This window comes from Musca domestica, unplaced genomic scaffold, assembly GCF_030504385.1.
Source record: "Musca domestica strain aabys unplaced genomic scaffold, Musca_domestica.polishedcontigs.V.1.1 18, whole genome shotgun sequence".
In the NCBI taxonomy this organism is placed as follows: domain Eukaryota; kingdom Metazoa; phylum Arthropoda; class Insecta; order Diptera; family Muscidae; genus Musca; species Musca domestica.
Window position 1 is genome coordinate 4,774,998 of NW_026712238.1, and position 13,563 is coordinate 4,788,560.

General features: G+C 35.9%; 1 protein-coding gene across 1 annotated transcript; it reads right to left on the reverse strand.

The window, feature by feature from the left end:
• Positions 1 to 2,970: 2,970 nt before the first annotated feature.
• LOC105262029 (salivary glue protein Sgs-3-like) lies at positions 2,971 to 5,249 on the reverse strand. The gene is made up of 2 exons (XM_011295554.1): positions 4,812 to 5,249; positions 2,971 to 3,039 (listed from the first exon to the last, which is right to left on the reverse strand). Exons 1-2 carry the CDS (start codon positions 5,247 to 5,249, stop codon positions 2,971 to 2,973), a joined length of 507 nt encoding a protein of 168 aa, XP_011293856.1.
• Positions 5,250 to 13,563: the final 8,314 nt, after the last annotated feature.

Sequence of the window (13,563 nt, forward strand, 5' to 3'; positions counted from 1 at the left end):
CTAGAAAACAATAGCTTGCAGTTGGGACAAATGTTTTAATTTGAAGGAGCACAATCTCAAAAATTGATACCAAGTTCATCTTTTGTCTCCTAGGGAACCAAGACGCCTAATTATTGAAAAATCTGGGTAATGCAATCAAATATTTTCTATTCTCTACAACTTGGAATATTCCAAATGAATGTGATGACATTTGGTCAATAGAACGAATTCCTAGAAAGGACTTCTATGACATAATTTCAAAGATAAAAAATGTTCCAAAATGAAAATAGCCATTAGGGGGTTTCCAACATATTGTAGTGTTGTAGGGTATCTCATAGTCGGCTATAGCCTTTGCTTACTTACTAACAATTGATTATCCAATCCGATTTTGCTCCAACTTTGTGAATACTAATATGCAATATGGACAATATCGGTCCACCCCATTAAGTACTTCCCCCACAAATGGACAAAACATTTAGTAAATATAACTCTTTTAAAATGTTTTATTAGTCCCCGATTGTCTTCCAATTACACACATCACAATATTTTTAATAACCCAAGGTCTGGTGTGAATATGGTCCACTCCTTTTGCTGCTTCCCCCACAAGAGTTCAAAATATTGAATATCCACAAAACTCATAAAAAAACATCTGATTTCATTCAGACTTGGTACATCTCAATATTTCCATAAACACAAGATATGTTATAAAGATAGTAGAGATCGGAACATTCCTACTAGTACATCTCACACAAAGGGTTTTAAATAACAAAAACTATTATAAAATACGAAATAAGCATCCGGTTCTCTTGATATTTCATACATACCATTATTACTACTAACAAAATATTTGTAATGAAAAAGATAGAGATCGGAACATTTCTTCTGTTACCTCCCACACAAAGGGTCAAAATGTTAAATGAAAAAAAAAAAAACATTATAAAACCCGAAATAAGCATCCGGTTCTCTTAATATTTCACACATCCCATTATTTCTACTAACAAAAGATCTGTTATGAAGATGGTAGAGATCGGACCGTTCCTTGTGCTACCTCCCCCATAAAGGTCAAAATTTGGAATATCCATAAAGTTCATAAATCGCAAAATTACATCCGATTTCATTCAGCCTTGGTATATCTCAATATGTCCATCAACACAAGATCTGTTATACGCTTCAAGGTTTTGAAAAACAAAACATCTTCACAACAGATCGTGTGTTAGTAAACATTTTTGTATGAGCGAAATTTTAAGAGAGTTTGATGCTTGTTTCCCTTTCTTTTTATACCCTCCGCCATAGTATGGACGCCACAAAGCATGTATATTCTTGATCAGCATAAAATTCTATGTCGATTTAGCGATGTCCGTCCGTATGTCCGTCTGTTTTAATCACACTACAGTCTAAACGAATTAAGATAGGAAGCTAACATTTTGCACAGATCCCTCTTTTGTCTGCAGGCAGATCAAGTTCGAAGTTGGGCTATATCGGTCCACGATATCGTATAGCCCCCATATAAGGGTACCCCCGATATTCGGTATTTTGATGATTTTGCCCACATTTTTCAACGAAATTATCTGAAAATCCACACAAGGTGTACCTTGTGGGTACTTTATACCTCGGAGGAAAATAATCTACATAGTTCCACGATATCGTATAGCACCCATATAACGGTATCCCCCGATATTCGTTATTTTGATGATTTTACCCACAATTTTTCAACGGAGTTGTCTTTATGCCTCGGAAGAGAATTATCTATATAGGTCCACGATATCGTATAGCCCCCATATAACGGTACCCTCCGATATTCGGTATTTCGATGATTTTAGACACATTTTTCAACGGAATTGTCTGAAATGCTACACGAGGGGTTTTTTGAGTACTTTACCCCCTGAAAGAGAGTATAGGTCCACGATATCGTATGTCCCCCATATAACGGTACCCCCATTTTGATGATTTTAGCCATATTTTCCTATGGTATTGTCTGAAAATACACACAAGGAGTTCTTTGTGAGCACTTTAACCCCTGAAAGGTAATTGTCTTTATAGGTCCACAATATCGTATATCCCCCCATATACAGGTTTGCCCATATTCGACGGACCCATCGATTGTTATGCGACTTGTGTGCGGTGGAGCGCCGTCTTGTTGAAACCAGAACTGCCTCATACGCGGTATATCATTAAGCGATGTGACAACTCTGTCAAAAGTTATGGCGTTGCCAGATGGGTCCGTCGAATATGGGCAACCCTGTATCGGCACCTTCCGATATTAGATATTTTAAAGATTTTAACATATATATTTTAACCGATATATCCCACCTTCATAGCAGGTAGTGTGGTGGTTGCTTATTTTCGATAATACAATCATCTTGGTTATTCAAACTTTGACCCTTTGTGAGGGAGGTATCTTTATAACGGATCTTGTATCGATAGAAATATTGTGATTATGGAGTTTAACGATATTGTCAATTTTCTCACCTGGACAGATAAATAGCACTGATGCAAATATTAGGATTTTCAGAGTTGGAACAAAATCGGAGTTTCCTTTCTCTTTCTGTGCCCTAAAATATTTGTTTTTTTTTTTTTCTTGAAAATTTTTTCCTTGGGGAGGTTTTGGAAGTAGTGGGTCAATATTGCCCATCTCCGAACTCGATCTAAGTTTGATAATAATATTACGATATACCAAGTTTGTACTTTTTGGTGTGAATCTTTGAATAAATAAATGTCTTTATTTGTATATTGGCAGAAAAATATTTACTTCCTGTACAAACCTATATTTAAGAGTCTACTTCCGGAGGCAAATATTGTCCCCCAAATTATATCAAATATTTGTCTGGAATTTACTCATAATGTCATAATGTTTATACATCATATAATGTTTATATATACATATTTATACATCGTGTTCATTCAATTAATATATCACAAATAAATTATTAATATGTTTGCGAAGTGTCTAGCCAAACAATTCATATAAGCCCGTAAACATCAACAAACATGCTATTTAAGTAAAATATCAGAGAATATTGCAAAATTAGTCATATAAAAGTTAGAAGCACTGAGTAAAATCTGCAAGAATGAAAAATAGTAATTATGGAAATGGAATCTACTTCTTTACACGCATTGGATATATTGCAGTAAAACATAAATTGGACATGCAGATCAGCAGTCTTAGTAGAACATAAGCGATATTCATTTGGGAATATTAATGATATATTTAAATTAAACTGAATATATATGGGATCTATAGAGTGAGATGAAAAATCTGCAACCAACTTCAGACTGCTGTCATTTCTAAGAAACCGTCCGACAGCTGTTAACAATATTCCAGTGGCAATTCATTATATTGTTTACAAGCGTACAAAAGCATTTTGGTGAGAATTTTCCAGAAAAAAGTTATTCGTGATAGAATTCAAGCGTTGTTGTGTGATTTCTTAATATTTGGCTGGAAAGCCACAAGTGGCTATCGTTAAAACACTCCAGCATTTAAATGTGAATAAATTTTTTGTGTCTCGTACCATCGCTCGTTACCGTGATATTGGTAGCGTAGCCCGACGTCAAGGAAGTGAACGAAAGAAAACAGCAACACATCAGCAGAAATGGTTAGAAAAATAATGAAGCGACCTGATCGAAACTCGAGTCGCAGTGACCAAAAAATGCCTCGTGAGCTGAAAATATCGCAATATTCCATTCGGCAAATATTGAAAATGAGATCGGGGTAAAGCCAAGAATGTTCCAAGAAGTCTCAATCTGTCTTACCTTAATCTGATAACATGTGCCAAATTCTATCCTATTAGGACACACAGTAAAAGGCAAATCTGGCGAAGATATATATGGAAGCTATATCTAAATTTCGACCGATTATCTTCAATTTCAATAGGGTTCGTTCTTGGATCAAACAAATGTATTGGGGCAAAATTTATCTTGATCTAGCGCTAATTGGGACCTCTTCTTTGTTTACAAAAATACATGGACAGGCGAATGGAGGGACAGACGGACGAACATGCATAAATCGACTTAGAATGTGATTCTATGCAGATCATCAAAATGAACTGTGGATCTAACTCACTTCCTTCTCTATGTTGCAAACAAATGTACCAGAACATAATACCCTTACCGCAGTGTGGTGTAGGGTAAAAAAATACCTCATTATATCAGACCTACTTCCCAAACCTGACCTGAGAATATACATCTATACCTTCACATAAGGGTACCAAATTTTGCGATTTTTTTTTTACTTAAATTACACCTACTTTTCGAATTTCCCTTGTAATCTTTCAACTATGTTCCTTTTTTAAAATCCCAAATGTAATACCATTTAGTACCTTTTTTAGTCGATTTTTTCAAAATATGAATATCACTAACAAAAAGTGATCCTAATACCAAATTACAGATTTCAAACTCTATCTCTTCCTCATATGCCAAGTTTAGTACCATTTAATAATTTTCGTACCTTTTTAGTATATATTCACATCTCAGTCATTCACACTAAGTAATTTTTAATTTTTTTTCTGTAATTTTTTTTTTCAATTTCCAGCTTCATCCCGTCACCCAAACCCAAATTGCACTCCATCTTTTACCATTTAGTACCCCACAAGCGGGCCTCATTCCCAATTTCAGAATTCTAGAATTGTTATTGTTTTGCCCACATTTTCCAAGTATTAGGCATTTTAGACAACTTGGAGTTGGATGGGTATGTAAGAACATACCACCACCAACTATTCTGTTTGTATTTTTTTTTAATTAAACTTCCCTTAGTTCCTAATAACAACATTCATTCTATTATTTTGTTGGATAGGTCCTTTCTTAGACCTAGCAACTTGCCTATTCCTGTTTCTGACCCTGTTGGCATTCCTCTTAGGTTTTTTATTAACAGGTTTCTTATTAGCAGGCTTCTTATTGACTGGCCTTTTATTGGCTGGTTTCTTATTAGCCGGTCTCTTATTGGCAGGCTTGGCAGCGGGCCTCCTTGTAGTAGTAGCGGGTTTCTTAGTGGTAGCACCACCGGGAGCTGCGGTGGTAGTTTCAGCGGGTGGAGTGCCAGCGGGGGAAGTGCCTGCGGGAGGAGTATCAGCTGGTGGAGTATCAGCGGGAGGAGTATCGGCAGGAGGGGTATCGGCAGGAGGAGTATCAGTAGGAGGGGTATCGGCTGGAGGGGTATCAGCTGGAGGTGTATCACCAGGAGGTGTATCGCCAGGAGGCGTATCAGCTGCTAGGATATCCCGCGGTATAATGGAAACCAACAGAATCGCAAATAACAGGTACTTGAGTAACTTCATTTTTGTTGTGATAAAATCTCTTCGACGTCAACGATATTTATATTAACTATAGATTCAACTATAGTTTGCCACAACCCAAATTATAAACAAATTAAGAAGACAAAAAACAGAACACTTTACTTTGGACTAATACAGCTGTAAATAACAACAACAAACAATACTTTTTAGGCCGAAAAAAGCAAAGGCATCTTTAAAACGGAAAAGCTATCATAAAATATATTCAAAATGATATAAATTAAAAAAAAATGATATATCTTATATATATGGTAATACCATACTATATATAAGAGTTGGTGAATATCGCTCCAAATATAGCTATAGCTCCCATATACAGGGCGAAATAAAAAACTGCAACAAAGTCAAACGCCATAATCTTTTAATTTTTTTTAATTGTATTGAATGAAAGCAAAAATATAAGAAATAATGTTTGCATGCCTAATGTTTTAATACATACTCTAGAATATTTTTCGCGATAATATTCGGCATTTATTCTGATGCCACGTTCGATTAATATGAGCGGAGAGCGACCATCGGCTGTTATAGCGGCCCACACCATCACCATTGAATTCCATCACGAATAAGTTTTTTTTCGGACGATTGGCTTAGAAATGGGAGCAGCCTAAATAAGAAAGCTAGGTTGGCACTAAAGAAACCAAAGTGCGGATCACCTCAAGCAAGCCCTTCGCCGGGAATAGGTCGAAATACATAACCAATAAGTAAAAAAGCTGTAAGTTCGGCCAGGCCGAATACCCTCCACCATTTGGAACGAATTTGGCAATTCTCAAAAACAATAAAATCCGTTAAAAATTCTGTTAGAATCTTAAAAATGCCGAATGTAGCGTTTATATTAGGGTCTATACGGCGACATGGACCTCCATAGGTAACATTTGTCATAAGCCATTACAATATTCAATGCGAAACTTAAAAAAAACGTGGACCGGCACTGATAATTTTATATTTTAGTCTGTAGAAAATTTGTACATTTGAAACAATTCCGGTGAATAATGTCGCTAAAATCATGAAAATACCGACTATCGGGAGGTACCGTTATATGGGGGCTATACGAAGACGTGGACCTGCACAGAGGATCTACTGTCATAGGCTGTAGCATCCATTACGAACTTCAAATACCAAATTTGAAACAATTCCGGTGAATAATACCGCTTAAATCATAAAAATACCGAATATCGGGAGGTACCGTTATATGGGGGCTATACGAAGACGTGGACCTGCTCAGACAATCTCCTGTCGTAGGCTGTAGCATCCATTACGAACTTCAAATATCAAATTTGAAACAATTCCGGTGAATAATGTCGCTAAAATCATCAAAATACCGAATATCGGGAGGCAACATTATATATGGGGGCTATACCAAAACGTGGACCTACATAGCCCAATACCAAAAGTCCTGCATACATAACATACATTTGAGTAAAATTTTATCAATCTACTTCATTTCGTTCGGAAGCTAGAGTGATTTCCACAGACAATAAATGCAATAAATATCTACAGGGTTGCCCATATTCGACGGACCCATGTTTTTTTTTTTAATCAAAGAAAAAAAATCAAATTTGGCGGTTGGCAATGTTAATCATTTAATTTGTTCCAAGTAGATTTGTTTACATCAATTTTTGAATATGATATCTCTCAAATGGCCGCCTCTGGCGTTGATGACTTATTGTGCCCTTTTTGCTGCATTTTCCATCGTTTTTGCCAACATTTCGGCCGGAATAGCGGCTATTTCTTCACGAATGTTGTCCTTGAGCTCTTCTACGGTCCTTGGCTTGTTAACGTAAACCTTTGACTTCAAATATCCCCACAAGAAGAATTCAAACGGCCCGGAAACAAATTCTTCATAAAATCGATTGTTATGCGACTTGTGAGCGGTGGCGCCGTCTTGTTGAAACCAGAACTGCCTCATACGCTTTCGACGAATAATTGGCATCACAAAATTGGTCACCATGTCGCGATAACGCTCCTGATTGATGGTAACAGCATGACCATTTTCATTTTGGAATAAAAACGGCCCAATGACCGTTTTCGCACTAAAGCCCGACCAAACTGTGACTTTTTCGTCATGAAGAGGCACTTCTTGAATCTCCTGAGGATTTTCACTGGCGTAAAAACGGCAATTTTTCTTATTTACGGTCCCATTCAATGTGAAATGGGCTTCATCGGACATGAAAATTTTGATCCAAAATTGCTCGTCATCTTCGGTCATTTCGATGACTCTTTGGGCCCATTCCAATCGACGAGGCTTGTCCGCAGGCTACATTCTTCTCTGTCAAAAGTTATGGCGTTGCCAGATGGGTCCGTCGAATATAGGCAACCCTGTATCATTGTTGGTCTGGCTTACTTCACCTATATTCTCTATATAAATGTTTGTTACTTGTAGGTCTACTAAATATATTAAGTGGTGCGATTTTATTTTTATTGCTTTCTAAATGTCAGAAAAACAGATAACATTAAATAAAACCGCTTCTTAAAAAAAACAACAAATCTTCCGGGTTTTTTGAATAAGAAACATTTATCTCTTATATTTATCTATCATTATTTTATAATATTTGAAACAAACACTTATTTCAAATTAAGCAAATCTGAATCTTAATTTTTAGAGTAAAAGTTTTTTTACCTATCCTCAAAAATTAAAACCAGCAATGGTGGGCATTACTTTTTTAACGCCCTAAGATAGGCTTCACTCCCAAAATATTAACATATCAACATTTATCACTGAAACTTAGATGGCGTTCCCAAAACATATGTTAAATTATTTATGTTTGTATACCCTCCATCAGATGTTATGCTGCCAGAAATTAAAATTTGAGAAAAATCGGTGTCTCTTTAAATCACATTTACCACGTATGAATTTCTTGTTAGCATTTATCATGACAACTCTTTGTACAGTTGTTGTCTTCACATATTATTTTCTCCCAGCTAGTGGCTATGAAATGTTGAGTGTATAACAAACTTCTTTTGAAATACTGTTGAAATGCATTAAAACGCAAACACACACACAAGTGTAAATCCAAGAAAGAAAACAAAACAAGAATTAAAAGTAACAACGAACTAAACATGGAACGGAATTTACCACACATAAAAATAGAACTTATTTCGTGCATGAGTCCTTATGTTGTTGATGATGATCATCATATTTTTGAAACCCATTACCCGAAGAAGGAAAAACTTATGGATTAATTTTGGCTGGGGCTTTTTTTAATGAAATTTGTCAGCCAACCAAAAAAGCAGCAGCCAGTCAGACAACCAGCAACTCTGTCAGTCAGCGCTCAACCAAACCAAAAACCAATACGCATTTTCTGGAGCCACCAACTAGGAGTACAATTCCGGCAAAAAAAGAAAAGTAAAAGCATAAATCACAACAACAGGTTACAACTTGTTGCATGCAACACATTGAACTGTCGACCATCAACCCCAATGCAACAGCTGTGGTTGTCATCTCTCACAACGAATTCGCCGCAAACTGGAAGTGGTGGGGAAATGCCAATGAGCAGCACATGCGCCATAACTCTCCCCCTCACCCGCCAGACTGGATGTGAGCACAATTTCAAAAATGAAACAATTGTTGTTTATTTACTTAGGATTTCGAATAATGTTGGCTCATGAGGGCCATATGTGTATTTTGTGAGTGACAGCGAACGGCGGGTACTTGGTCCGGGTATTATGGGTAAACAAGCCATTGTGGTGTAATCATCGTCGATAAGCGGTGGTCTTTTTCGGTAGTCAGGGCGTAATGCTGTTGCCGTGAATACGTCTGCTGTAAATGTTTTATGATCGTGTATTGCTATCGGAATTATTAATTTTTTGTATCTCCATTCACTAAATTGTGTTATGATTTGATTGTGATAAGATATTCCTTGTCGTAGTCAATATTTATACCCTACAACACTTTGTGTTGGGGGTACTATAACTTTGATTGGGCCAAAAATTATGTAACACCACGAAATATTGATTTCCCACATAGGAAAGTATATATGAATCTTCCTAGCTCGCCGAGCTGAGTCGATCTAGCTACGTATGTCCGTCCGTCCGTATGTCCATGTTAATTTGTAATCACTCTACAGGTCGCAATTATGGCCCGATCCTCACGAAATGGAGCTGGGGTTTACATCAGAATAGAACCCTATTTCTTTTGGAGATGATCGCATGGTATTTAGGGGTTGAAATGGACCAAAAACTGAAAAATTACCTGATTTTGCAGTTGCTCTACAAGTCGCAATTATAGACCAATCTAAGCGGAAGTTATCATGTGGCTAGAGCTTAGGAATGGGCCGCAGCCTTCCAATTTTGATGGCCATCGGGTAATCTTTAGTGGTTGAAATAGACCATAGCATTTGTGATAAATAAACATCAAATTTTCCATTAAACCGCGAATATTTTTAATGCCGGCGCAATCACAAATAGGCGAACAGGTCAATTCTGACCGTTACGTAGATGCCGATAGTAAAAATATCGGATAATATAGCGAAATATATACAATGTATATATACAAAGGAAGGGGGGTATTAGCTAGAATGCTTATATCTCCAGAATGGCTGGAATGATTTTGACAAATTTTGTCAATTCAGAATTCCCTCTTAACATAAAAGTATAAAATCTAAGAAAATCGCATAAAAATATGCCATAATGATGTTAATAGAAATTTTGTAGTATTTGTGACATTTTTTTTTATTTTTTCATATTTTTTATCGCATGCTATTTTTTCAATATGACTTATAATATTTTGTAATATTTTTCACCTTAAAACACAGGCTGGGGATTTTATATAAGTATTGCAAATATCGTCCGATCCTCACAAAAATTTTCACAATGGTAGGTTTGGGCTCAGAAGGGTTAGGCCTACTGTTTTCAAAGATGTCCGCAATATATTAGGGGTTGAAATGGACTAAGAACTAAAAATTTTAATGATTTTGCAGCCGTTATAAAGGTCACAAATAGAAACCAAAGAACACGAAATCTCACATGAAGTTAGAGTTTAGGACAGCGGGTACGATGGACCACTAATTTTGAAGTATCAGCATTACTTACAGGCGATATCCTAAATACACAAAAGGCGAACTTCTGGTTTTTTATGCTGTTTTCGTTGACGAATATAGCCAAATATCGTAGACAAGCAAATCATATAGATGAGTCTAAATTTGGAAATACAGAGGGGCTTCTTGCTTTTGGATATGATTGCAAAATATTTAGGGGTTCAAATTAACCAAAAACAGAAATGTTTTTCCGATCACACAATTGAAGCCAATCGACACGCCTGTGAAGAGAGTAAAGGTTTTGGTTGTCCATTGGATTATATTTAGCTGTAAAATGGACTACAACAATTAACAGCTCGACGGAGTCCATAAATATTCGACAAATGTCACTTGTCAAAATCCTAATTTCAAAAGCGAAATCTTCCAATATGGATTTGGACATAAGGGGGCTTCTAACATATTGTAGGGTATAACATAGTCGGTCCCGCACGACTATAGCCTTTGCTTACTTGTTTTTCTCTAATAATTAACTACTTGATGACTATTTGTGATAGAGTTGGGTGGTAATATTTCGATAAAAAAATATGTATATGTAATATACAGAAGAATTATTTTTAGACGTTTTTCTTTTTTTCAAAATTATACAGAAGAATTATTTTTAGACGGTTCATCCGACATTTGATAAGTCAAAACATTATGAAGCAGAAAGGAAGGGACAAACATCGCTCAGTGGGTTGAAATCCTCAAAAACGAAGATTAATTCGGGGAAGCATTTTATCGTTTTGAAATTTTACTCAGACATTCATATTACCCCCAGTATGTTTGGCATTAGAAGTAGAACAGTTCACGTTTTGGTATGTTCCCAATATAGCGTTAATTCCTGATTTTCGGTATTTTGAATGTTTTGACCACAATCTTAAACAAAATCATGTGTATCTTGACACTTGGAGTTCTGAGTAGATATAATCTTTTGATGCTAAAACAAAAATACTGTTCCTCCAAATTTTCGGTACTTTGAACGTGGACCCATAGGTTCCGCCACGGGAGCTAGAACCCATTACTAACTACAAATATCAATTTTTAGACAAATCTGTGAAAAAATATGACAAAAATCATCGAAATACCGAATATTGGGAGGTACCGTTATATGGGGCTATATAACATATACATACAATACACCTATACACACAATTTTTCGCCACACGAGCTAGAACATATTATGACTTACAAATACCAATTTTTAAACAAATCCGTGAAAAAATGTGGCAAAAATCATCAAAATACCGAAAATTGGGAGGTATCGTTATATCGGGACTGTACCAAAACTTGGACCGATATATCTCATTTTCAACACCAACTAACCTAGACCCAATACAAATTGTTCAACCAAATCTTGAAGCTCTACGTCAAAATGTGGGCTGTATCGTGATTTCAACAGACAGATGGGCATCCTAAATCGGCTTGGAATTGTATACTGATTATGAATATATGTACATCATGGGGTTTACGACGACCATATATGGGCGAAATTACAAAGTTAATATACCTTCCACGGTGGAGGGTATATAAAGAACAAGTAAAAAAGCTGTAAGTTCGGCTGGGTCACCATTTGGAACGAATTTGGCAATTTTCAAAGAAATAAAACCCGTTAAAAATTCTTTTAAAATCTTAAAAATACCGAATGTAGCCATTAGGGTCTATACGACGACGTTGACCTGCATAGGCAACTTTTGTCAGAAAGCATTACTATATTCAAATGAGAAACTTGAAAAAAATCGGTGAATAATGTCAATAATGTAATCGTCAAAATACCGAATATAAGGAGGTACCATTATATGGGGGTATATGAAGACGTGAATTTTCTGACATAGGCTGTAGTATCCATTACGAATTTCAAAAACCAAATTTGAAACAATTCCGGTGAATAATGTCGCTAAAATCAACAAAATACCGAATATCGGGTGCCGTTATATGGGGATTATACGACGACGTGGACTTGCACGGACAATTTTCTCTCATAGGTTGTAATATTCATTACGAACTTCAAATAACAAATTTGAAATATTTCCGAAGAATAATGTTAAGCGACATTATTCACCGAAAATATTAAAAAACCGACAATAGGGAGGTACCATTATATACTAAAACGTGGACCTATATGTCCCACGACTTCGTATAGGTCCCATACAGTGGTTTCTATTTGGGCGTTATGTTTTGACGGTTTATTTATTTATTTTTTTTTTGAAAATTTTCAAGTTCCTTCCACATGGTGGAGGCCGACTTTTAAGCCCAACATATCAGCTTTTTATACCCCACACCACATAGTGGTAAGGGTATTATGCCTTTGTGCATTTGTTTGTAACAAAGAGAAGGTAGCGAGATAGACCCATACTTATTTTTCTTCATAATATCACGATATCACTTCCAAATTCAAATATATTCAAATTTAAATTGAAATATAGCTCCCATGTATGTCTTCAACCGATTTCGGGTCAATTGTGCACCAAATGGTCAATATCAGTCCCAATGACCTGAATTTTGGCACATCCAACCGAAAAATTTAGAAGTATATACATGAAATTTGGAGAAAATCGGTTTAGATATATTTATAGCTCTTATATATATGTTTCATCCTATAAGGGGTTTTAAGTCCCTCACATTCCTAATATGCACTCCACATGAATGACATTTGATTCCAGATATTAGATACAGCTCAGAAATAAGTGCGTAAAATTTTGTCAATATCGGTTCAGATTTGGATATAGCTCGCATATATATGTTTATCCAATTTAAGTTTATTGTGCACCAAATGGCTACCATCAGCCCAAATGGACTGAATTTTAGCACTTCCAAACGGAATTTAGTCTAGAAGCAATTACATGAACATTGTTGAAAATCGGTTCAGATATAGCTATAGCTCCCATATATATGTTTCATCCAATTTGGTGTTAAAGTCCCTCGCATGCGCAATATGCACTCCACAACAATTATATTTGATACCGGACATCAGCTAACAAAGCTTTTTTTATAAGAAAAAATAAAATGATTTAGGATTTCAGTATTTTTAAGGACGTTCTGATTTTTTTACTATTTTAGCAATATTTTACTGCAGCTGAGGACCTAATTTGGTATGTAGGCTTTTTCAGAAGCAACAGAATTTAGGAGACATTTGAAGTGAACTCACTGCTAATTGCATACAATTGAGAAAATTAAATCACTATTGAGACATTAAATCGCTATTGAGACAATTTAAATCTCTGAAACATAAATAAAACAGTGGCAACGCCATAAAATATGTCTTATGCTCTATTTATAAACGATTGGAG

Excerpts from the sequence above, each read along its gene's own strand:
- LOC105262029 (XM_011295554.1), bottom strand. The coding sequence starts at position 5,249 with ATGAAGTTACTCAAGTACCTGTTATTTGCGATTCTGTTGGTTTCCATT. Across the intron at positions 3,040-4,811 it reads CTAAGAGGAATGCCAACAGG|ATTTTACTCAGTGCTTCTAA; the intron begins GTCAGAAACAGG and ends TCATTCTTGCAG.